The 25406-nt window shown below is 58.3% G+C and overlaps 1 protein-coding gene across 1 annotated transcript in view; it reads left to right on the forward strand.

Moving 5' to 3' along the window:
• The window catches only part of ZNF316 (zinc finger protein 316), a 36901-nt gene extending 16943 nt beyond the window's left edge, over window positions 1-19958 (forward strand). The window contains exons 5-9 of the mRNA XM_057315128.1: window positions 5515-5891; window positions 6085-6212; window positions 7006-7132; window positions 7667-7780; window positions 15139-19958. Of these exons, the coding sequence (XP_057171111.1) occupies window positions 5515-5891; window positions 6085-6212; window positions 7006-7132; window positions 7667-7780; window positions 15139-17423 (3031 nt within the window). The 3' untranslated portion in view covers window positions 17424-19958. The remainder of the gene's footprint in view (window positions 1-5514; window positions 5892-6084; window positions 6213-7005; window positions 7133-7666; window positions 7781-15138) is intronic.
• The last annotated feature ends 5448 nt before the right edge of the window (window positions 19959-25406 follow it).

Raw genomic sequence — 25406 nt, forward strand, 5'->3', positions numbered from 1 at the left:
TGGAGGGGAGAAGCTGTTATTTCAGGCAGGTTTAAACCTGTCCCGAGCCCAGTCAGGTTGCTGCTCTGTCCTGAGGGTCCAAGGCTGGGGGATGCTACAGAAAATTTAAGAATAATGGTGCCTGTTGGGTGGGAGCTTGGGAAGGAGCAGGGCTGCACCATTCCCGACTGGGGCTCACAAGCTGGCTGAAAAGGGCCCGGACCTCTGTGAGGACAGGAGCTCACCCTCAGACCCAGCCGTGTCCCCTGGGGGTGAATGCAGACAGGTTTGGGGGAGGACTGCGGGTGCACCTCACCTTCTCACAGCTCCTACAGTCACAGATCACTTGTACCTCCCTCTGCCTGGAGGACCCTTGCCTTTCCAGAGGCTGCCCCTGCATCATCCTGATGACAGGTCCCTCCACATGAAGCTCCAAACCCAGGCCCTATTGCATTCATTCAGCTGCCCCGGCCCACGGTCCCTCAAGTCCTCGTCGTCATCCATTGGGGTAAAGCCCTCACATTTAGCCGCTTTGGTCCCGCACGCAGCGGTGGTCCCGCAAGCAGGGCCGGTGAGCGGTGGACACCCGGCCCACCTGCTACAAGTCCCACTTGATCAACACCTGCAAGGGATCGTCCCTGCCCCTGTCCGGTGTCATGGCACACAGACTGCATAAATGCCTCCATGAGGCCCCTCCATAGGTCATCGCCTGCCTCCACCACCTCAGGACCTGGAGAGGGTCCCAAGGCCGGGGTGGGCCTGGCTCCAGTCTAGCACTCAGTAGGCACTCCCTGAATCTTGGTTGAATAGACTGGGCTTGGGGAGGCCCTAGGCTCAGAGCCGACGGATCTCATGGGGAGATTCAAGAGGGAGGACGAGGATGGGGTGTCCAGGGGTGGGGACCGGGGTCTCGGGGTGGGGAGCACCGGGGTCTTCAAAGGAGGGATCGGGGTCTCGGAGCTGGGGGCTCTGAGGTGTCCAGGAGTGGAGTCAGGGTTTCCGGTGGAATCAGGGAGAGCTGGGGTTCCCAGGGGAGGAGTCGGGGTCTCGGGTCAGAGCAGGGAGCGCTGCGGTTCCCAGGGGATGAGTTCTGGGTCTCGGGTCCAGGCAAGGGGAGCTCGGGCTCCCAGGACTGGGGCACCGGGGTCCCCAGGGGTGGTGCCGGGATCCAGCACCCAGAGCGCCCTCCCTCGCACGCGAGGCGCTTCCTCTCCCTCCACGCACGCCCCCTCCGGGAGCCGCTCTCGACCCCGCGTGACCGGAAGTGGCCCCCCGTGGGCGCGGGCGGGGCGGGGCCCGGCGGCGGCACTTCCGGTGCCCACGCGCCGCCGCCGCGCAGCTCCGGGGCCGTCACTTTGTGTAGCGCGGGGCGCGCAGGCCCGGCCCGGCCCCGGCGTTCGGCGGCGGCTCGGCCGGCCCGGCGCGCGCGCGGTGAGTGGGTGGCAGGTGCGGACGGCCGGGCGCGGAGCGCGGGGCCGGGTCGGGCCGCCCCTCCACGCCGGCGCGGGAGGCCGCGGGGAGGCCGCGGGGCCGGCGGGGCCCGGCCTGGGCCTGACGGGGCCGGAGCAGCGCTCTGGCTGGGCGTTCGGCGGCCGCGCCAACGCCCGGCGCGGCCCCCGGACTCCCGCCCCGGACCGCGCGATGGGAGCGGGCTCCGACCCCCGGGGTGGGCGGAGGCCGGCAGCGCGGAGCAGGCGGGCTAGGGAGGACACGCGCGAGTCCTCGGGAGGTGCCCGCCGCCGCCGGCTAGGCCCGAGGGGCGGGGGTTGGGCCGTGGCCGCCCCCGGGGACACACCCATCCAGGAGGGGCTGTCACCGCCACGGCCTCTGCGGGAGACCCAAGCCCGATAAGCCCCCTGGAGGGATGGAAGTGGCTTGGCTGGGCGCCCCGTGAGCTTGCTTAGTGACCTTGGGGGCCTCGTCTGGGTCCTCCCTCTCTGCAAATGGAGGCTCCGGTGGGCTGCTGTGCCGTCGTCTTCTGCTGATAGTCTGGTAGGGAACCCATCCCTGGGGTTGGGCAGGGTCTGGGCCGTCCCAGGTGGCCACAGAGGTGGGAAAGGGGCGGATCTTCGGCAGAGGACTAGGTGGGTAGGGAGTTGGGCAGGCATGCAGGAGGATCAGCCCCCTGGCTGCACCTGTGTGGGGAGACCTTGGTACTTAGTTGGGCTCAACAAGTGTTGGTGGGTCTGGGGAGTTGGCCAGCATGGTGAGCGGCTGGCCTGGGGGAGCTGGGATGGCCCCACAGAGACAGCTGCACCAGGAGCAAATCCTGGAAAGTAGGGCAGCCCAACCCATGGACACACAGTGAGGATCCTAGTAGTCAAGGAAGGAAGGCTTCTTGGAGGAGACAGAAACCTGGAAGGCCTTGAAAAACAGGGGTGTGGGAGGGAAGGGCCTAGATATATGTGCACCCACACATTTCTGCTTCTCTGTGTAGGTTCCTTGAATTTGGGACTTTTGTGGAGAGTTTCTAACAGTTTCCAAACTTTTTTTCTGTTTCTGTGGTCCTCCCTTCTCTCTGTGGAGGGTGTCTTGTCATCCTCAGCCATAAGCGTCTGCAGTACTGTAGCCTAGGAGGCAGGGCCCGGGTGGAAATAAGGATCTGGGATGATGTGCGGGTTTATGTTGGTGAGGCTGCTTCCCTGACCCTCTGTGACTTCTGACCTGGAATCAGATCAGGTAGGCAGAGTGAGTGTCAGTGGGCTGATAAGCTAGGAAGAGAAGAAAGGAAAGTGTGGGTTTGGGGGAGTGTGCCCAGCGCCCAGCTGCCTGGGGAGGCAGGAAGAACCTGGTGCCTGAGTTACTGAAGTCTGTTTTCCAGAATGATTCTGTTCTGGATTCTGGGTTGGGGCATGTGGGGTGTCTGGCTGTGCTAGGCCACGGTTCCATCTGCAGGGGGACTGCTGACCTCCACGGCTGCTGAGCCATTCCCCTCTCATCACCAGCAGGTGCATTTTTTGGGAGCAGGGACTTGAGGCCCCAGCCTATTCGAGGGCAGAGACTCTCAGTGCTTCTGGCGTGGGTTCCATTTTGGAAGAACCCTGAAGATTGGTCAGTCTATTCTGGAATGTGGCAGTGGTGCCAGAATACTGAGGTGTGTTGTTTTGTTTGAGTTGAGTTCTATGCCCAGTGTGGGGCTTGAACTCACGGCCCAGAGATCAAGAGGCGTGTGCTCTACTGACAGAGCCAGGTGCCCCTGTTTTTAAAACCTCACATTCATCCCATTGATGACGGACTTTAGAGTCGCTTCATTAATAAATACTTGAGTGTTAGCTCTGTGTGACATGGGGGGATTCAGAGATGAGCAAAGGGAGCTTCTGTTTTCCTGCAGTTGACAGTGTGCTTGGGGAGACAGGCAGTAGGGAGACAATTCCGAAAATAAATAAAAATGACGTGCTGTGAGGGCAGAGTTCAGGGAAGTGGGTGAAACGGGGGCCCAAGAGGCTACCTCCAGAGGATCAGAGAAGAAGAGGGGAAGCAAGTTCCAGGGAAAGGGAAATAGCATGTGCAAAGGTCCAGAGGTGGGACCAGCGCAGGGCCACTTTATTCCTGAGATTTTTTTCTTTTGCGTCTGGGTCCTTGGATACGGCCGACGGGACTGTGGGCGTCTGCTCTGGATGGTGGCCAGGCAGGATACCGCTCCACTGGGCTTGGTGTGATGTCTGGCTTTAGCCTGGATTTGTAGCCTGAGGCCTGGGTGTGAAAAGCCCTCCTCTGGATCCTGAGGTGGGTGGTGATTGGGAAACCTTTGCTGAGCATTCTCTGTGCCCTGGGAGCTGGGTAGGGCTGCTGCTCCTTCCTGGAGGTGGCTGGAGTAGCACTTGGCTCACATGTTTCTGCACTCTGGTGCCTTCACGTGGCCAAAGAGCTACAGGAGACCAAGAACACTGGTTTTGGGGAGAGGCTGGAGGCTGGGGCGGCCCACCTAGGCATAGCTCTTCACCTGTGACGTTGGGTTCAGTGACTGTGAATTCGCAATCCAGTCAGCTAGAGGGGGGAGTGTGAGGGGTGGGAGAGGTGGCTTCTGGGTGCCTGTGCATTCCAGCCCCTGGACCTGCGCCTTGGTCTCTGGGAGGCTTTCATGAATGCTCCAGGTTCCCTAGCTCTTCAAGTGTGGATTTAAAGCAGCAGCTTGGAGCGGTTCAGAGAATGAGTGTGTGCTGCCTTATTAATCAAAAAACGATGGGTTGTGGAATTAGAGCTAATCACTGAGCAGTTTTTTCATAGGTACCCAGTGTTCTGAGCTGTTCTCCTGACCCTGCACGTCTTTACATGGGGTGCCCCTGTCCCGTTGTTGGGGTTCTGTGGCAGATGCTGTCTGCTGGTAGAGCCGGTTGAGCTGTGGTGGGCCCAGCTGCCCCATGTGGCCTGACATTGCAGGAACCCTCTGGCCTTCATGCCCTCGTCGCAGGACTCTGGGGTTGCTGTGTTCGTCATGGGCTTGGATCACTTTGGAAACAGCCCTGTTTACGTCTTAAGTGCTGACGGATCCAGGGCTGGGTAGTGGGCTTGTTCTTAAGCTTTCACTCAAAAAGGAACCTCAGAAACTGACTTGTCAAAACCGTGACCCTGTCTTGCCCTTAGGCCTCCAGTAGGGCTGGTAAAGGGTGTGCACCTGGGAGGAGGAGTGGCCCCTGGGCCCGTAGCCTCCCATCCTCAAGTCCACAGCCCTTGGCTGTGGGCTGTGCGGCAGCATGGCTGTGTCTCTCCCTAGCACCTGGGCTGAGCCAGCTCTGACATTGGCATGAGTAGGACCCTGCAAGCCACCGGGGTTTTGACGGTTCTCTCCTGGGAGTCTCTGATGCTTAAACTTGGAGAGATGGCACAGGGCATTTTTGATCATCTTTGCTGGTCTAGCGATGAACCAGATCTCCGTGATCTGTTGGACTTTTCCCAGATGCTCTGGACAGAGTGAGGGGCAAGGGAGGGGGTAGCACATACTCAGGACCTCTTCTCTACCACCTCTGGCAGGAAGGAGCCCGACCTGCTGGCCTTCCTGGCAGTGCTGAATGAGCCTACTGGTCTCGTTGCACCCCTGCCCACACCCAGGCCTCTCCTCCCACACCCCTGCTGGCACAGTGTGGGCGCTGAGAGCTGGGTGAGCATTTTCCCCCCGTATGCCAGGTGGGCTGTTCCTCTCAGACTGCGCTCACCCCTTTCAGCCAAATGTGGGCCACTCTCAGCCGTGTGGCCTGGACTCCCTGCTTCCCACGGCCCCTGAGGCTAAAGACCTGGGCTAAATCCCTGATTCACTCCAAGAAAACACAGCAGTTCACATCCGGCACATAATTGCTGGCAAGCAGGAGCTGAGGCCGCATAATGGGGTCACGGAGAGGGGCTCCGTGGTTAGTTTTTCTGGGTATAGACTGTCCCAGTGGTGCCCCATGAGATGGTGGGAAGCGCCCCAGTCCTTCCTCAGCTCTAGCGCCCTCACTGTCTCGTGGGGGAGACGCGTCGTGCCTCCCGCAGGGCGCGAGGGCGCTGTGGGCGGCTCGAGTCACCGCCGCCCGTCACCGCCGCCGGTCTGTGTTTCAGGCCGAGCCGAGGCTCCCCTCCGGGGAAGATGGCAGCCCTGAGAATGACCCCGGACTCACCAGCCGCGCAGCTGGCGAAGGCGGAGGATGGGTTGGAACGCGCTCCTGCTCAGGAGGAAGAAGAGGAAGAAGAAGGAACGGGGCATGTGGCGGAGCTAGAGGAGGAGGAAGAAGAGATCGCGGTGGAAGAAGGGGAGGACAAGGAGATGCTGGAGGCAGAGGAGGAGGGCGGGCGGGCAGGGCACGTGGACCAGGTGGAGGTGGAGCTGGAGGAGGACGAGGAGGAGGTGGTGGCAGAGGCGCCGAGTCCGGCCTTGGGGACCCAGGAACGCCGTAGCCGTGGTGCTGATGCCAAGTCGCCAGTACTTCCGGAACAGGGTAAGAGACAGGAACCAGCTCCTGGGGGAGGAGGGGGGCAGGCTGGGCCAGGCTGCAGCAGGAGCGTCAAGACCCAGGCCCCGAAGCAGAGGAGTCAGGAGCTCCTGACCCTGCTCACTGTCTGGGCGAAGGGGACCGTGGCGGCGAGGCCAGTGGGGAAGGCGGGCAGGCCCCTAAGAGATCTTCCCCTCAGCCTTGCAGGTTCCAGCCACACCTAGGGATGAGGACCTGGAAGAGGACGAGGAAGACGAGGAGGAAGAGGAGGAGGAGGAGGAAGAGGAGGAGGAAGACGATGATGATTTCCTGACAGCTGGATCTCAGGTGAGCTGCTCTCTCGTTTGGAGCTCGGTTAACCAGGCAGGGTTTGCTGAGAGGGGGGCTTGGCACCTGCTGTCCTGGAGACCCCTGTGGGCAGAGCAGAGGCTCCGTGGTCCTCAGGGCGAGTTCAGGATGGGAGCTGGGATGGGGCAACAAGAAGCGACTGGGGGTCGCTATCCCCAAGCCCACGGGATGTGGTTCCACTTTACTGGGGCCTGACCCTTCCCAGGCCATCAGGTCCTGATAATGTTGACTGCCCCTCACTCAGCTGCCCTGCGGCCCCTTTCCTGGAGTGCCCATCACCTGTCCAGTCTTGGGTTTCCTACCGACCCCAGTCAGTTTGGGCACCAGTGCCCACAGTCGGTTGAGTTGCTGCTGCTTGTGGATCCAAGCGTGGGCCTGCACGTTGCTGATGTGACCACTGGCTTAAGCTGGACAATGAGGTGGGGAGGACACAGCCACAGACTTGAGCTTTCTCATCTCCTGACCTCAGTGTGGGTTGTGGCTCTGCACCCCACACGCTGAGCATTTGCCCTCTCTGAGCCTGGGTTCTCATCTCCGAATGGAAATGGGGTGCTTGTCTTCCAGGACCACTGCCAGGCTTGGATGCTTTGAGTACTGTTGGGCCTTTGCAGGCCTGTCAGTGGTGGGATGTGGGGCTATGTCCCCGTGAGCTCCGTGTTGCAGGACCACGGTCAGCTCTTCTTGAGATTTTTCTGTTGCTTGCATTCTAGGGGCTCCCCTGCCTCTCTCCGAGGGCAGCTTAGGACAGTGGCCAGGGCGCTCTGTTTTCCAGGGGCTGGTGACCTTTGAAGATGTGGCTGTGTACTTCTCACTGGAGGAATGGGAAAGGCTGGATGTGGACCAGCGGGACCTTTACAAGGACGTCATGCAGGAAAACTATGGGATCCTGGTGTCCTTGGGTGAGCAGGGAGGCTTTCTGGTGTGATGGCTGCCAGCAGCCTAGCCGTTTGAGAGAGTGGTTTCTGAAGCCCCAGGGTCTAGGAGAAGGGGATTCTGGAGCCAGCTACCTCTTGGGGGAAGTCCTAGGGACCATCCTGGCTTCTGGGTGGGGCTGTGTTCCAGGGTCTCCACTGTGGCCCAGCAGTGCTATGAGCCAGGTGGATGTGTTTCTGGGAGCTGCCCGTCCAGCTCCGGCCTCTGTGCCATCAACCCCCAGAGGCCTCCAGCGGTGAGGAGTCAGGTGCTAGAGGAGATGAAGGTGTGTGGAGGGGCTCAGCAGGACAGCTGCAGGTATCAGGGCTAAACTCTAGACTCGTGAATGTGGGATTTCCCAGGCAGAGGCTGGGACGTGGGAGGGCTGGTCCGGGAAGGATGGAGAAGAGGGAAGGGAGAGTGAGGAGCCGGTTGGCATGTCGGGGATGGTACTATGTGGGGTGAGGGCGGGGCCTGTCCAGCGCAGCCCTGCAGCTGCCGGCTGTTTTTCTCTTGGCCAGGCTACCCAATCCCCAAGCCAGATCTGATCTTCCGGCTGGAGCAAGGGGAGGAACCCTGGGTCCCAGATAGCCCCCGTCCTGAGGAAGGAGACATTGTCACTGGCGTCTACACAGGTGAGTAGGAGATGGAATCTCGTGGGGTTTCTGCTAACACAGCTCCTTAGAGCTTTGTCGGACTTTGGCCTTGACCTTAGCTCTGTGCCGTGGCCTTGATGCTGGTGGTCTGGGATGTGGAGTGGGCCACGTGGAGACAGGGAGGCCACTGTGGGCTACCCTCTGCCTTTGTGGGTTGGCTTCTCTTGATTCTAGCCCACGGAAGTCCCAGGCTGGGGAATCCTTAGAAAATCTACGGGTTCCTTTTAGGAGCCTTGGAAAGTGTCCCTGTCCCTGCCTTGGAGCCTCTGATTGTGTTTTGTTTTTGTAAGTGAGGGCCATTTGTGGCGTGTTTGGCTCAGAGAAACCAGGTGCAGGAGCTGGGCAGACTCCGGCTGAGAGTGCCGGAACCCGCCTTTCTGGTTCCCACACTCGAACTGGCCCTGTGGCTTCTCCACCTGTGGGGCTATCTCTGCGCAGAGGGTCTGCGGGACAGGCCTCTGGCCTGGGTGCGCTGCTCTGCCCCTTCCGGAAAGGAGATTTTGGAGGGAAGTGTTCAGGGTGACGGATTTCTCTGGAGACCCTGATGTGGCTCTGGCGGTTTCTCCAGCTCTGAGCTTCGCTTTGCTCACGTGGAGAATAAAGAATTTGACTTAAATCCGTAATTCCCAAGCCGAGGACGCGGGACTGTTGGTTCTGTGGAGGCGTGTCACGAGGTCTGTGAGTCAGGCTCAGTGTTTGACAGAGATCTGTGGAGGGCATGGCCGCCTTGGGGCTGGAGAGACGTCCCCTGTCTGCCCCCCCCCCCCAGGGCCACTGGAGGGCTCATGCCACCCTCGTGCTTGGATAGACTCGGAGCAGCATGTAGACGTGTTTTAAAATAAAACTACAGAAAAGCACAGACCCTGTTACTAGCCTACGTGTGGACCCTTTGAAGCGTTTTCCCATTTACTCTGTATCCTCACGACAAGCCCGTGCCACCGCAGGGCAGAGGCGCCCTGTCGACCTCGCAGATGAGGACATTGGCTTTGAAAGTGGTGACGACGTGGCTTGTCCAAGGTGGGCCCACTTGCCGTGGTGTCACAGGCTGGCCTTCCCGCCCCGGCTGTCCGCGTGCCATGCGGCCCTCTGTGGGAATCATTCCTGGGCTTCAGACTTGGGTGGGCTCTGGCTGGTGAGACCACTGCAGCTGCTTCTGGGACGAGTCTGGGACAGAGGTGATGTTTCTCAGGGGTTCTCAGTGGGAGGTGGGCCCTGTTTATGGGCACAACTCAGAAAAACCACCTGCAGATAAAGGGGCCACGGGCCTGCCTTGGCCAGTCTCTCATCACGTGGGCTAGATGAACCCCCATTCTCCAAGCTTCTTGGAGGGTCCTGGGGTACAGCCTTTTGCAGGCTCCAGCATGGGTGGTCCCCGCAATGTGACCTGTGAATGTGGGTGGGGTTCGGCAGCACCCTGAGGAGGCGGGCGAGCAGGATCAGCGCCCCTCTGTGTCCCCTGTGGCTAGTCGCTGCACCAGGGCCAGTGAGCCGTGAGAGCTCCCCCCATCCCCACCCCCTCTGCCACCTGGCAAGCTCCAGGTCGGTGCAGGATGCAGGCATAGTCTCAGACACCCCTGTCTGCTGGGGTCAGCTCAGGCAGGGCAAACCTGTCTAAGGCTTTTCTTTCTTTCTTTTAATTATTTATTAATTTATTTGAGAGACAGCGTGCACGTGAGAGCAGGGTGAGGGGCAGAGGGAGAGAGAGAAAGAATCCTCAAGCTGACTCCCCTGCAGAGCATGGAGCCCAACTCGGGGCTTGATCCCAGGACCCTGAGACCATGACCTGAGCTGAAATCCAGGGTGGGCCACTTAACCGACTGAGCCCCCTAGGTACCCCGTCTAAGGCCTTTCTTAACTACGACTATAGTCTGTTTGTTAAATAGTCTCTCTCCCCTCTTCTCCCTGTATTCATTTCTGTGTGGCTGAGTCTGTTGAGAATTGAGAATTGCTGGGTCTGAGAGGAACAGATGCTAACTGTTCTGAGCCTGACAGTTTCTGGATTTCTAGATTGTAGTCTGGCAAAACACAAGTGTATTCCTCTCTTGTGCTTCTTAAAGAATTGGGCCAAAAGGTTTGGACTCTGGCCAGATTCTCCCACTCAGGCGCCCCGTCCCGTCCGCTGTGCTGACCTGAAGTCCCCTGCTCTGCCCTTCGGGCTCCTTGCTCGGGCTCCCACCCCAGGGCCAGCACCTCCAGCTCACTGCTGCTCGCTCTCCTCGCCTCTCCTGACCCCATGCCCTCTCCCGCGCCTTTCTCCTCACCCGGCTTGGATAGCAGTGCCTGTCCCCCGTTTGGGATAGATCCGTGTCGTTGCCTGCCAGGCACGTGGCAGGACCCCATTTCCTGCCCACAGCCACACTGCAGCAGGGTCGTGGTCGTGGCAGGAGAAAAGCATGGCCGCCGGCTGACCACACCTCCTGAGGATGCCGCCACCACCTTGGCCCGGTGGTCTGGCCTCGTGGCCTTGTTGGGTTGTCTTTGTGCTCTTTGAGGACCCCACATGGCCCTGGTTTCTCAGCCGCCTTCCTGGCTGCTTCTCCACCTGCCCCCATTTGTTCCCGAGACCAGGGCGGTCCTGCGTCCTTTTCTGTTCTCTCTGGTGCCCGGGGCCGGAGCTCGCGTCGTTGCTGCCCATCCTCAGTCCTTTCTGCAGCCCTCTCCTTGTCTGCTTGTCTGTCCGTATGCTTGATGTCTCCACTCACTTACCTGATGGGCATTTCAGAGTGAATCGGAACGTGATGGGGCTTCTCCTACTCCAGTCCCCTCTCACAGCGTCCTTGGCCCCTGAGTGGGCCTGGCTGCGTGCCTGGTTAGTCCTTGTTGCTCTGCCTTCCTCGCCCCACCCCGTCCCAGGCTTCCATGAAGCCAGCAGGCCTGTGGCCACAGGTGTTCCCGAGTTGCCTCTGCCTTTCCTTCCAGTAGCTTCCCTGCACACTTGGCACAGCGTCTGGGCCCTGCTGTGGCCTTGAGGCCACCGCCCCTCCAAGCTCCTCACCTACACCCTTAGCTCTTCAGGTTCAGTCCCACAGACAACCTTTCTCTTCAAGCTCTCGCCTGCCTCAGGGCCTTTGTGCCTACTGTTTCTCCTGCCGGGAGTGCCTTTTGGGTGGCTGGCTCGGCTCGTAGGACCCCACTCGAGTCGCGTGTTCTCTGAGCACACAGACTCCAGGAGCACACCCTCCTGCTTACTCCAGGATGTTCCCGGCATTTAAAGCAAACAGCGCTGTCTGAAATGGTCCTGCCCAGATGCTTGCCTCCTCATTTCCTGTCTGCTGCCTCCGGCCGACTCTAAGAGCTGGCACTGTGTATCGTCTACCCCTGTGCTGTCCCCACGGTACTCGGCGCGGGCCCGGCACCCAGCGGGGCCGGCTGCTGATCCCCTCCTTGGCTGCTCTTCCTGCCCCTCGTGTAAAAGCGAAGGACGGAAGAGAAATACAGCATGCAGGACTTGACCTGCTTGGAGATGACCAGGAAGGGAGACAGAGAAAATTTAAGAGCAGTTAGAGGTAAAACACGGAGATGGGAGAATGTCGAGTCAGTGAGCAGTCGGTGGTTCTGGGGAGGAGGAGGTCAGGAGCAGCTGTGGAGGGCAGGCCGGCAGCAGGCTGCCCGTGGTCCTTACCTCACCCAGCCCGCGAGCGGCTGGGCTGAGCGCCCGCACTGGGCCTGTCTGCCCACGGGAGAACTGGGGTTGGGGGGACGTTAGTCCTTAGCATGGGCCTTCCCTGCCTTTGCCGGACCCGTGAGGGGGCCCTGGATATCCCTGAATCCCCCTCTTTTGTCTGAGCCAGGGAGAAGGCTCTTGGGTCCTGTCTTGCCTCAGACCCCTGGGCGTGGTGTAGGTAGAAGGGGAAGGAGCCAGGAAACCTGCCTGAGGAAGGGCCAGGCCTCAGGCTCCTGTTAATAACTGGTGCTTGGTGTTATAGTCATGGTACAGATGAGAAGACTGAGGCCAGAGAGGTCACCTGCCAGTGATGGGGGGCGGGCCCTGTGCTCATGGGAGGACAGAGCCCAGTACAGAAACGTGGCTCTGGCAGGAGCTGCCGCCCCCCCCACCCCCCCGAGTACAGCCCTGGTTACCAAACCCCTGCTCCGGCAGGAGCCCACCTGCACGTCCACGTCCCCCTGTAACTGTCCCTAGGTGGTCTCCGGGTCTGGATGGTGAAGTCAGGAGCAGATGTTGACTTTACTCATGGGCCCCAGGAGAGATGGGCTTAGTCAGAGCCGACTCCATGGGGCCCAGGTCAGGGTGGGTCCCCGGACAGGGGCAGGGTTGCTCGGGGGCGAGAGTTGTGGAAAACAGTGGCACGGTTCTTGGGGTGTTGCGTGTCCGTCGTGCTGTGCAGCCCGCGGAGGGCCTCCCCGCAGCTCAGGGGTGTTCATCTCCTCCAAGGGCCTGTGATTAGTGCCTCGGTGGGGCACTTGCTGACAAGGGGGCTCTCCTGACAAGGCCACTGGTCGGCCCCTGGAATTGTCATCGGGCCTCAGAGCACCGGTTGCAGCCTAGCTAATCACCACCCAGGGTCATAGTCCTGGGGAGCAAACGTCTCAGGGAGGTGAAACAGCAGCGCCCACGTCCCAGGGCCTCTTCTCTCCCCTCCCGTGGGTTCTGGAAGAAGCAACAGTGTTTGACCCTACAGGCCACTGTTACAAAATGTCCCCTCACCTACCTTGTGAAAGCATTCTCTGCCCTGGCTCTCGCCTCACAAGTAGACCTGGTAAGTGCTCACTCGGATTCCAGCAAACTCCCTGAAACCTGGAGTGACCCTTCCATTGGACACCCCCACTCCAGGGCCCCACCTCCAGACCCTGGCCCACTGTGGTGACAGAAAGACAAGAGACTAGAACCCGGCCTCAGGGAAGGTGGGTCTTCTTCTGCTTCCCCCTCCAGTGGCCCTGTTCCTCCCTGTGATCTTGGGGTGCAGCCGGCTCTGACTGCCCGGGGACACGGCTGCCCTTACTGCCCCTCATTTGGGGTCAGTGGTGCTCCCCACCACTTTGCCGTGTGCTCAGTGGTTTCTCATTCCTGGACAAGTGACTGCCAGCTCTGGAGGTCCCTCCTACATCGCTCCCCTCTGCAGAGGCCTGAGGTGGGGAGTTGGGCAAGGGCTCACCTTCCCTGGCGTGCGTGGGGCTTTCTGCTGCTCCTAGACCCCAAGGAAGAGGTGTTGTGGGTGAGTCACTGGGACCTGGCCCACCCTTCCCTGTTCTGAGTGGCTGAGGTGGCCTGTTGGCAGGCCCTCATTTGTCCTGCATGTCGGCTTTGTATCCAGCGGGTGCTGACCCTGGGCTTGGTCCTGGGGTGCACACTAACCCCACCAAGACATTGAACTTGTTCCTCAGCTTGAACTCCCCCTGCCTTGGCGAGTCTCTAATTCAAACTACTCAAGACTCTCACCAGAGTCTTGTGGTAAAATTCTTTTTGAAACTCATGGGAAGAATTCCCAGCTGATCTGAGTATCTGCTGAGCTGCCTGTCCCCCCACTGTCCCCTCTCGTGTCATGAGGGAGCTCCAGCCTTCCAGGGAGGAGCTGGGCCTTCTCTGTGCTGTGCAAGGGGCCAGCCGCTTCACATCACCCGCTCATGGCCCCGGGTGGCACCTGGACGTAAACTGAGCTTAGTTCAGGAAAATGCCTCTTATTTTAAAGCTTATTTTTACTATAACAGTATAATATTACTAACTGTAGAAAACTTGAAAGTATTGCAATTATGAAAAAATAAAATAACCCATTTCTGTATGCCTTTAAATGATGCGTGTTTTTTTTCACAGCTGCAGTCATGCCCAAAAGTTGTGTGTCTGGCTTTATTTCACCCCATGCTGTGCTGTGTCTTCCCATGCGACCATATCACCAGACATGTAGAGTGCCATACAGAATACAGGATGAGGGCTGAGCCAGGGTGGGCAGCCCTCCTGGGCCCCGACCTTCCCTCGGGGGCAGGACCCAGTGATCCAGACTCATCCAGCCAGGTGATGCCTGACACTGGCCACAGTTTCGGTGGTGGACCCAGGTGGGGTAGAGGAGGGGATTCCCACCCTGGGAGCTTGAACCTTCCAGATGCTTGAACCTTCCAGGATTCTGAGGTGGGCGACAGTATGGTGCGTGACCACTGTGGACCCACGCGGGGCAGAGTGTCCATGAGAAAGTAGGCACACAGGTGCGTTGGAATACCCGGGGCCGCTGTGGGTCAGGGGTCTTCCCTCCTGTTCCTTGTGTGACTTGGTGCCTGCTCTGCAGACGTTAGCTGCCTCCTGAGTACGACGGCAGGCACAGCAGCACCGCATTTTATAAACTCGGAAATCCCACAGGCCTGACTCTGTACCTACACTCTGCATTGAAGGGAGAGGTCGGATTGGTGGAGGAGGTAGAGAACTGAAGGACCTTTGTTGGGGGGGTGTCCTTGGCCTTCCGTGATAGGAAAGTGCTTGCAGGTCACCTAGTCTTAGCCAGCTTGGGACTGTTTCCCAAAAGCACAGCCCCTCGGAAAAAGCCAAGCTTTAGGGTGGCTTAGCAGGGAAGCTTGGGCTGGGCCTGAATCGTTGCTGGAGGCTGTTAGGATGAGTGCAGAGAGCTAGGGCCCAGTGGCCCCTCTAGGTCTCCTTGGCTCAAGGCAGCCTTTTCAGGTTCTGCTCTGAGAGTGGAAGGGAGACCCATGTCTGCTGGCCAGCCTGAGGCTGGCAGAGAAGAACTCAGAGGGGAAGGGATGCTGAGCACAGCTTAGGTGCTTACAAAAGCAGGTCCTCAGCTGCAGGGCCCTGGGGCTTTGCTGGCACTGGAGCCTTGCCTTGGGCCAAGCAGGCTGGGGGTGGGGTGGGGTGGAGTTCTCTGGTAGACAGGGGGTTTTGGGGAGAACAACTCAGGGGTCTCTCTTTTTTCTGGGTACAGGGCCCCTGTTATGGGCTTAGCCCCTGGTCTCCCAGGAACCTACAGGCAAGGTCACCAACTTTGTAGAGCGTTCCTGTTCCTCAGCAGGGTGGCAAGCCCTGGAGATCTGGAAGAAGGATTACTTGATGCCATTTGAGGACAGTCCAAGAACAAAGGAATCTCAGCCCACCTAGAAGGGACACCCACACGCACATTCTGCCGTCTGCAGAGTTCGTCCCAACTGAGGGAGGCAGTGGCTTTACTGCCCCGCCTGTGCTGGAGCGCGCACAGCCTTCTCCCTTCATGGAATGGAGGGGCACCCAGCTGAGGCTGGGGATGGAGCCTCGGGGCCGGGGGAGCTTGGGGTCCCGCGCAAGCGGTGATTTCTCTAGCTTGCAGGAAAAAGGGGTAGCTTGCAAGGGGCTGCCTCGGCCTCCTCTCATCTCTCTTCTGGCCTTCCTTTGTTGCCTTCAGGGGCCTGGTTCTGGACCGACGACCTAGACGACCACGAGGAGGAGGAGGACGAAGACTTCCTGGCAGAGGTGGCCGAGGAAGAGAATGAGCCCCCAGGGCTCTGGTCAGCGGCCTACGGCGTAGGAGACGTTCCTGGGACGTGGGGCCCCGATGACTCGGATTCAGCGCAGACTCCAGAGGGGTGGGGTCCTGACCCTGCGGGCCTTGGGGTCCTGGCCGAGGGGTCCGAGGCGAAGCCCTTCCTACCGGGCCGGGAGCCTGGCGCGAACCTGCTGGCGCCCTGGGCGTTCCCTGCCACTGTGGCAGCTCCGGCTGGGCGGCCCGAGACCACGTGCGACGTGTGTGGCAAAGTGTTCCCGCACCGGTCCCGGCTGGCCAAGCACCAGCGCTACCACGCGGCCGTCAAGCCCTTCGGCTGCGACGAGTGCGGCAAGGGCTTCGTGTACCGCTCGCACCTGGCCATCCACCAGCGCACGCACACCGGAGAGAAGCCGTTCCCGTGCCCGGACTGCGGCAAGCGCTTCGTCTACAAGTCGCACCTGGTCACGCACCGGCGCATCCACACGGGCGAGCGGCCCTACCGCTGCGCCTTCTGCGGTGCGGGCTTCGGGCGCCGCTCCTACCTGGTCACGCACCAGCGCACGCACACGGGCGAGCGGCCCTACCCGTGCCCGCACTGCGGCCGCAGCTTCAGCCAGAGCTCAGCGCTCGCGCGGCACCAGGCGGTGCACACGGCCGACCGGCCGCACTGCTGCCCGGACTGCGGCCAGGCCTTCCGCCTGCGCGCCGACTTCCAGCGCCACCGGCGCGGCGGCGGTTGCGCGGAGCCCGGCGGCGACGGCCCTCGGCGGGAGCCCTGCGACACGGTGCCGGCGGCGGGGCCCGAGGAGGCCGAGGCCGGCGAGGCGGACGGAGAGGCCGAGGTCGAGGCAAGAGAGGAGGCTGCGGCGGGGCCCACCCCCGGGAGCAAGGAGGACCCCGAGCCGGACAGACGGTTCCTCGAGCTGGGCAACGGCCTGGGGGAGGGCGAAGGCCCTTCCTCACACCCACTCGGCTTCCACTTTCCCGTGCACCCCAAGTCCTGGCTCCACCCGGACGGCTTCCCGATCCTGGGCCTCCCGGACTTCGGGGAGCGGCTGCCGACAGACGGCCGCCCCCTACCGGGACCCCTGGGGGGCCGGCTTGCCCTGGTGGAGGGCGCGGGGCTAGCCTGCGACCCTTTCGGCGGCGGCGGGCCCGGGGGCGGGGGCGGCGGCGGGCTGCGAGCGTTCGCGCCGGCCGTCGGCGGGCTGCTGGCCGAGCCGGCGCCCGCCGCGTTGGCAGAGGAAGAGAGCCCGTGGATCTGCTCCGACTGCGGCAAGACGTTCGGGCGCCGCGCGGCGCTGGCCAAGCACCAGCGCTACCACGCGGGCGAGCGGCCGCACCGCTGCGCGGACTGCGGCAAGAGCTTCGTGTACGGCTCGCACCTGGCGCGCCACCGCCGCACGCACACGGGCGAGCGGCCCTTCCCGTGCCCTGAGTGCGGCGCGCGCTTCGCTCGCGGCTCGCACCTGGCGGCGCATGTGCGGGGCCACACGGGCGAGAAGCCCTTCGTGTGCGGCGTGTGCGGCGCGGGCTTCAGTCGGCGCGCGCACCTAACGGCGCACGGGCGCGCGCACACGGGCGAGCGGCCCTACGCGTGCGGCGAGTGCGGCCGCCGCTTCGGGCAGAGCGCGGCGCTGACGCGGCACCAGTGGGCGCACGCCGAGGAGAAGCCGCACCGCTGCCCCGACTGCGGCAAGGGCTTCGGCCACAGCTCGGACTTCAAGCGGCACCGGCGCACGCACACGGGCGAGAAGCCCTTCCGCTGCACGGACTGCGGCCGCGGCTTCGCGCAGCGCTCCAACCTGGCCAAGCACCGGCGCGGCCACACCGGCGAGCGGCCCTTCCCGTGCCCCGAGTGCGGCAAGCGCTTCTCGCAGCGGTCGGTGCTCGTCACGCACCAGCGCACGCACACGGGCGAGCGGCCCTACGCCTGCGCCAACTGCGGCCGCCGCTTCTCGCAGAGCTCACACCTGCTCACCCACATGAAGACGCACCGCAGCGCGGGCGGCGCGCCCGGTTCGGCGCCGGCGGCCCCCGCGTCCAAGGCCGAGGCTCCCGCCAAGGGGCCGCCGGGCGCGGGCGGCGGGCCCGGGGAGCGCGGCAGCACCCTGCTGGAGTTCGCGGGCGGAACGAGCTTCGGCTCTGAGCCGACGGCCACCTTCGCGGGGCCCTCGGGCGCCTACGAGGAGAGCATCCTGTGATGGCCCGAGGCCGACGGAGGCGCAGCCCGCTGGGCCGCCGGCCCCTTGCTCCTCTGGCCTCGGGGTGCTGAGGGCCCCAGTCCCGGTGCGGTGCCTTCCCCTCAGCCCCCGGTGCACCGCACCCCCCCCGGCCTCGGGCGCCCCTCCTGCCCGGCCCCGGGAAACCGGGCCGCCAAGCTCGTCCGGCCGTGCAGGGGGCGCGTGGGGAGAGGAGAGCCGCGCGCGGAGAAGGCGAGGGCCACCCCGACCGACACTGCGGCATCCCTGGCTCTGTGCTGTGGAGTCACGCGGTAGGGATGGCAGGCGATGTTATTTATTTCACTCGGATTCCGATTTGGGTGGCCTGGGGGACCGGCGGCCGAGGAGTTTGTAAGTGGGTTGTACAGCGAGGGCGGGGAAGCCCTTGCGTCAAGGGGAGGGTGGGGTGGTCGGGGGCAGAGCTTCCGGCTCCTCCCGTGGGTTTGGCTGACGACTTCTTCCCATTCCTCAGCGAGAGACTTCAGGGACCTTCTGGTCATTTGAGTGTGTCCGGGAAGTTTTAAGGACTGCGCGGGGTGAGGGGAAGTATGGGTTTCCAGAGGACGATGTTCCTCCCTACCCAGGGGGGCAGAGATGCAACTGGGAAAGCGTTTATTCTGTCTACTGTGGGTATTTATTTCCATCTCTTGTACGGCCTCAAGAATCTGGGAGGAGGAGAAAAAGCCAGAAACCAAATTTGTGGCCCCAGGCGGATGGGTTGCAGGTGTTCCAGGGTCCTGAGGGAGTTTGAAGCCTTATTCTGGGGGAGGGTCGCTCGCTCTCGCCCCACCTGAGCACCTAGGTCAGCCAGGCACTAATTCTGCTGGTGGGTTTTGGTCTCCGCCTCCCCCTTTGAGTCCTTTGGTACTCTCACCTCTGGCAGCTGGAGGTGGCACACTCAGAGATCCCGGGGGGCCCCTTGCTGGCTGCTGCGGCCACCTTCCCAGCCTTCCACTGCCTGGGCCATCACCTCCCCCAGAGCAGGGGGACGCACGGGGCCCTGCCCTCCGAGCTCAGTGCTTGTTTAGATTTAATAACCAATTGTAAAGTGACAGGTCGGCAGCAGGAGCATTTCTCACATCCCATGGGATCAGGGCCCTATGACGCCTGCAGGTCCCTTTAACGCTGCTTCTGTCGTTATACTAGACGCAAGTAGTGTTTCTGTTTAGAATACCATGTCACAGGGTGGGCAGTCCGTACAGTGGAAAGTCCACCTCTGGGGGTGTGGACTTGAGCCTGTGGCTCAATGACAAGCCAGGCACCCAGCTATGCAAGGCCCTCACCTGGTGGGCACCCCACCCTCCAGGTTGGGCCATTGGGAGCCACTGGGCAGGCAGCTGAAGTATGGCTCACACGAGATCCTTTCCTCCCTTAATGCCTTTTGGGCCAGTGTGAGTGGGGCCAGAAAACAGATTTTGAAGCAACTGCATTCCCTTTTAGACCTAGTTCCTTCTGTTTTAGTGTAGACATGGCCTTCGGGGCCTGAGAGCCAGCAGCCAGGCTGCTGGGTCTGGGGGTGGGGTAGGAGGCACAGTAGTCAGTGGGTGGGAAGGGGGCGTGGATGGTGGTGGTAAGAATTCACCTGGCTGGGTGAGGTGGTGGGGTGGGTTGGGGTGCTGAGAAGGGCAGGGGTCCTAGGAGGCATCAGCAGTGCTCGGTGATGCCTTCCCTGTTCTCAGTTTCTTTCCTCTCCCTGTGGGACAGGAACCTCAGGGGCCAAGGGCAAGGTAGCATAGCCCTGCACGGCTGGGGTTTGGCTCCGTGCTCATCCCTCCTTGCACACCTCTCAGAGTGCAAACCTTCGGTGCCCCCCGGGCCCCAACTGCTTCTGCCCTGGCCCGGAGCCATCAGCAGGAGGACCTAGCTTTAATAAAGAGTGGAGAAATGAGCTTTCTGGCTGGATTCTGTGTTGTTGCCGCTCCTCGATGCCCTCAGGGAGACCCTGCAAGGTCTCGGGCCTTTTTTCTGCAAACAAAACTAAACAAAAACAACAAACCTTTTTTTTTAGGAGTTTCTCCTTTCAGAAACTAGAAATGGCCCGTGAGGAGTCAGCCCAAGATAAGCTTTGGCTCCTGCTGCCTGTGTCTACCAAGTCCTTCCGGGAGTCCCCAGCGGGCCCCCCACACTGCCACATACTCTTTGTAATACACCTATCTTGGGACCTTATTGTGCTTAGGATAGTTTTCTTCAGCCTTCCTGTGGTCAAAGGAGAGGGGCCAGGTCCCCTTCCGGGGGGTCCAGACATGCACCGAGTCACAGACATCTCCTCAAAGGCCTCAACGCTTCGTGGGTTTATCCAGGCTCCTCTGCTCTGTGCCAGGGCAAAGGGCGCCTCTCCAGGACCCCAAACATCTTCCTTTGTACCAATTTATTGACTACCTTCTTCTCACCACATGATGTCCCCACAACCAGATCTGACCTCCCGTTCTTTGCCCATGGATTCGGAAAATATGAGCTATGAAGTAAATGCTCTTTCAGATGTGATTTGGAGGCAGCAGAACAGAACCCAGTATTTCAGTTAAAAAAAAAAAAAAGGCTTTGAATGGCAGATGGATGTTAAGACCTAGTTAAAAATTGATGGCCTTGACTGGAGGCCGCTTAAATCTATTCGGAAAAGGTAAATTATTCCCTGGTAGAGTTTACAAATGTCCAGCCAAATTCTTTTTTATTTGGGGGACCGGGCGGGGGGAAACCCAATCCTGATGGTCATAGGAGAAAAAAAAAGTAGACAGCCCTTCTGGTTTTGAGAGGACTTTCAAATTTCTGGAGTCCCTGATTGATTCCCCAAGGGTCAGTTTAGCATCTTCTCTCCTTGCCAAGGAGTGGAAGCCCCCAGGAGATGTGACCCGTGAAAGTTGAGGCTCTGAGCACCCCTCTGGCCTCCCCCTACCTTTGTTATTTTCCTGTTTCTCTGTTGCTTGCATTTCCCCAACCTCCTTCCTTGCTCCTGACCCTATCACTTGATCTCTTCAGATGCCTCCTCCTAAGCCTTTTTTTTTTCCTTTCTCTAATTGGCTACCTATGGAATAAAGTATTTTGAAATTTTTGGTTATATTTATTAAATAAAGCTTTATGATCCTTGTTCATTATTTAATCTTTTCCTAATTATAAAATACATGCTAGTTGTAAAAATCTCAACAGTACCAAAAAACCGTGTTCCGTGCACACTTCTCTCGAGTCGCACCACATCCAGCCACGGGCCCCAGCGCCGCCGCAGCCGATGTGGGAGCACACGTCTTCCATGGAACAGAACTGTTTCACCACCGGGGACATACTTCACATGTTCGCTGGCAGCTTGCTTTTTTCATTTACCAATATACTGGGACATTCTTTCCTACCGGACCGAACTACCTCACTCATTTTAACTGCTCCTTCATAGCATTTCATTTCACGGGTGTACCAATAATTGATGTAACTGCTCCCCGCACAGTGGGTATGTGCTTGTTTCCAGCTTCTCACAATTACGAACAATGCTGCAACGTAGATTCTTGTACATATTTCTGCGCAGTTATGTAGATTTTTAGTTATCCGTTTAGAAAAAGTACTAGAGGTGATGTTGCTGGGCAAAAAGGCATGTATATTTAAATTTTCGGGTATAGTTACATTGCCACTGAGAAAGGCCAACTCCAGTCCAGCAGCGTATTCTCCCGGCGCGGTGAGAAAGTGCTGGTGGTCCATGGCCTCGCCGACAGGGGGCATCCACAATTGTTTGAATCTTTGCTTTGTTCTTAATTTTACAGAGGTGAATGGCTTGCATTTTTCTATTTCTTTCAAACATGTAAATAGGTTATTAAAAAAAAAAAAGACAACTCATGGCCTTGGCTAAGGTATTTATGGGGCTGAGGCTATAAAATATCCCTATGCAGTCCAAGTTAATAGCTTCCATATTTTCTGGTAAGACAAGATATCTCAGGTTTACCCTGAAAATTTCCTACCCCAAACCTGTAATCAGCCAGTTCTTCAAGGAGCCAGGATTCTTTTAGTGGGAAATGATATTTAGGGACCACAATTTGGTGTCTGGGTGCTTAATGCTATTAGGCTGATTTTTTTTTTTCCTAAGGAAAAAATAATTTTCCAGGTAGAATTCTATATCCAGCCAAGCTATTCTAGTTATGAGGACAAGTGATATTTTTAGATCTGCAAGAATTCAGAAAATTTACCATCTTTTAACCGTTCATAGGAGGCATGTCACAAAGCGAAAGAATCTACCAAGAAAGAGGAAGATTCGAGATGTAGAAAATAGTGGAGGCAGTCTAGGAGAAAGAGCTGTCTGGGAGAACAGCTATGCATCAGTCCAGTTGGAGCATGGGATGGTGGGCTTCAGGAATTAGGTCCCCGTGGAGTGGGGGAATCCGGCAGAGTGGAAAATATGCCTGAGCGGTTGGACAAGGAAGAGCAGAGCTATGGTGAAAGGCAGGTCTGAAGTCGAAAGGGACCTTGGCTGGGAAAGCCAGCATGGCACACCTCAGGGCCATGAAGCAAACTCTCTTCAGACTAGAACTGGGTTGGGGTGGAACCAGGATCTTGTTTCCACCTCGAGACAAAGACTGAATGCGAATGCCACTCACCATAACCAGAGGCCACACTGGCTCCTGTGAGGCTCTGTGCAGTTTTTGCTCTGTATTTTTTTTTTTAACTTTGAAGTCATGTCTTTAATTATATCTGATTAGCCTGAACATACTTATTTAGGTTCTTGCCATATTGTTCCATAAGCTTATTTTGTATTTTTTGGTAAATTTGTTGACTGCTTTTCTTGGCATTAGATCTCTTCATATTTTGGAAACTGACTTTACAGGCAGGCTCATCTGGAGTAGGAGGGCTTTTATTTGTTTCTTTGGGTAGTGGTTGGGTTTCATTCTCTGTCCCTCCCAGCAGTTGTTGGTTACCTCCATGCGAGCCGAGAAATGTGGTAACAGTGCTCTGGGATTGCTGCTCCCTCAGGATACCAGGCTTGCTGCGACCCAGGGAAAGTGGCAGCATGCAGTTGGGCTGGACTCCTGGTCAGGAAGCTGGCTCTCAGTCCCCTCCACCCACCTCCCTAGGTCCTCAGCTCCCCGTAATCCACAGTCCCCGGCAGCAGGTGGGCAGCCCTCGTTCCCAGCTCTGTTTCACCCCCTGAACGTGCCTCAGATCCTTTTCTCACCAGAAGCCTTTTCAGTGTCTTTGCCCCCAGAGCTCTGCCCCCAGCACCTCCCGCTCCCTTCCAAACCTAGAGCCAACCAGGCCTTTTCTCTCATCACTCACATTGCTTCTGCTTATTTTTGAGCCAAAGAGATGTTTACTTTGCTTTTGGATCCTGGCTCTGTCTTTTTAATTATCTCTTGATAAATTTTATCTTTCATTGCTGTGTGATCAGAACAGGGAGGATGCTGGATGCAACGTTGTTGTGCTATCTCGCCCAGACTGATATCACTTTTATTACTTCCCCTTAATTTTGTTCCCTTTACCCTCCCTAGTTGTTCACTCTGTATCCATCCTCCCCTTCTTTTGCTCTAAGAAAATCTCTGTACTACTGGGAGTGCCGATGTGCCCCAATGACATTTCCCAGACTCCTCTGTAGACAGAAATGGCCAATTAAATGTAAGGAAAAGAGAATTATGTGGGGCTTCCAGGAAAGTTCTTTAAAAGGGCCTGATTCTGTTGGGGGAGGGGTATACCTTTTTGCCCTTTGATCTTTCTTTTCTTGTACCTGGAATGCAGATGTGATGGGTAGAGGTCAGCTGCCATCTTGAGACAAGTCACTTCAAGGATGGAAGCCACATGCTGAGAACAGCTGAGCAGAAAAGCAGCAAGGACCTGAGTTCCCCAAGAGCACAATCAAGGTGGGCTGGGCACTGGAGATGTAACCAAGTTCCTGCCCCAGGAACTTTCCAGTTAGGATGACCAACCTTTGCCGCTGCTGCTGCTGTCAGAAGCAATTTTTCAATAGACCCTCTGTACTTGCATCATTCCCTGAAGATTCAAAGTCCCAGGTAGAAGCATATGATTGGCTGGGCTTGGGTCAGGGGCACATTTCCCAGCTGCCAGGAAGTTAAGAATACCTAGCCCCTTTGGCATCTATAGTGGGACACAGGCACTACCTCCCACTAAGACCCACACAGAGGATTCCTCCCTGGAGAGTCAAAAACCGTGGGTAGCTTCCATTGTACCCCTGTAGTAACTGAAATACAGGGAAATCTCTGGCTGGAAATCCGACCCCTTGACAAGGTAAGCTGTGGCTTATTTCTATTCAATATCAGTGTGGATGCTGAAGAGAACACAGGGATGGGCTCAGGTCTTGGCAGGCATCCTGCCTTTCCAGGCTTTTCTTAATTCTCCATTATCCAGGCTCACTCGTGCAAATCCTGGGGAAGCTCCTTTCTTTGATCCTGGTTCTCGGCTTTCCGGACTTTAGCTCCATTTCATGTTGGCGCTTCTCCCAGCTCCCATCCCAAACCTAGCCCTTTACAACAGCCGATGCACACAGGCCCGGCCGTACTGTTCCTTCAAGGACCTCCTTTCCACATGATCAGCCCGCTCTTAGAGGGTCTGGACCAGGAGCAAGTCAGCTGAGAACAGTCCTAGGACCAGCCGTGCCTTCCCGAATCACTATGCTGAGATGCGGATTCTCATGTCCTGTCCCGTTTAGGATTTCTTTCCAGGCAGCGGTGACAAAAATGTGAACTTGCTTTATTGCTACTTGTCATTCATGGAGCTGGTGGCTGAGAACTGGACGACCTGCAAAAAACCCAATGTTTTTGCTAGCGCAGTACTCAAAGCATCAGGAAGACGCCCCCTCCCTTCCCCCAGCGGCCAAATCTTACACAAGTCCATCTAACTGGAAGGGCCTGGTTTGAGCCCAGAACCCTAGCGGCAGGGAAGGCTGGAAAACGCAGTAGTTAGCGTTCCGTCAGGCACACTTAGAAGGACGTGAGAATGGGTAGGCGTGCCCGCTCACCATGTCCTCACCCCTGCCATCAAGAGGGAACCCCGCAGGAAGCTACTTGTCGACACCAGGACTTGTGGGGTGTCACTGCCTGGTCCCGAGGTTGTCATGTGGCAGCCATGACACATGCGTCAGCCCCCAGACGCAGCTCCCTGCCAAAGGCCAGCAGACACCGATTTCCACGCACAGAAGGTGGCAACCGGATGGCTCTGGTCTGTTTTTGTGAATCATCTCAGGAGACTGTGGGTGCGCCATTCCAGGATCTGACTTGGAGTAGCTTCGGGAAATGTCATCGGAGCATTAAGGAACCTTAAGTGAAAGGCGTCAGGACACATCTGTCCTACGCCTATTGGACGTTACTAACTGCCTCACCCAGAGGCCATTCCTGATGCTCTGGATTCCCCGCGTAGAATCCCATGCAGATTCTTTCTCTTTTTCTCTTATTGAGGTGCAATGGACTTGGCATGAAACTAACCATTTTGAAGAGTACAGCTGAGTGGCCTGTGGTACATTTACAGTGCTGTGTCATCACCACCTCTGTCGACTTCCCGAACATTTCCGTCACTCCATTAAGCAGTCACTCCCGAGTCTCCCTCCCCCGAGCCCCAGCCACGTCTGAAGCTAGTGAGCCCCATCCTAGACTCTTTAGTTAAGACAATACTTTTCCATTTTTGGCTCCGGCTCATGTGAGCTGTACTTGCACCGGAAAGAGTCCTAAACGGCAAAGCATCCCTCAGGTTCCAGCGTAAGCATCTGTTTGTCAGACAGGACTTCTGCTCCCCTAATTTAATTTCGATTGTCCTGTTCCACTGCCTTCTGGCAACGCGCGGTTCTCCTGAGCACAAATTGCAGTATGGCGTGTGTTACTGGTTTCATGGTTGTCTCCTCCGTGGGCCAGTACGATCCAACAATGTAGCAACAATGTGTTTTGTTCTCTTCCTCTGACCAGCACCGTGCCATAAAAAAATCTGTGCAATAAACATGCTGGGGGGGAGGAGAAAGTGGGAGGGGCAGGTGACATCTAGACCTAAAGACATCAG

This window comes from Ursus arctos, unplaced genomic scaffold (genome assembly GCF_023065955.2).
Source record: "Ursus arctos isolate Adak ecotype North America unplaced genomic scaffold, UrsArc2.0 scaffold_2, whole genome shotgun sequence".
NCBI lineage: Eukaryota > Metazoa > Chordata > Mammalia > Carnivora > Ursidae > Ursus > Ursus arctos.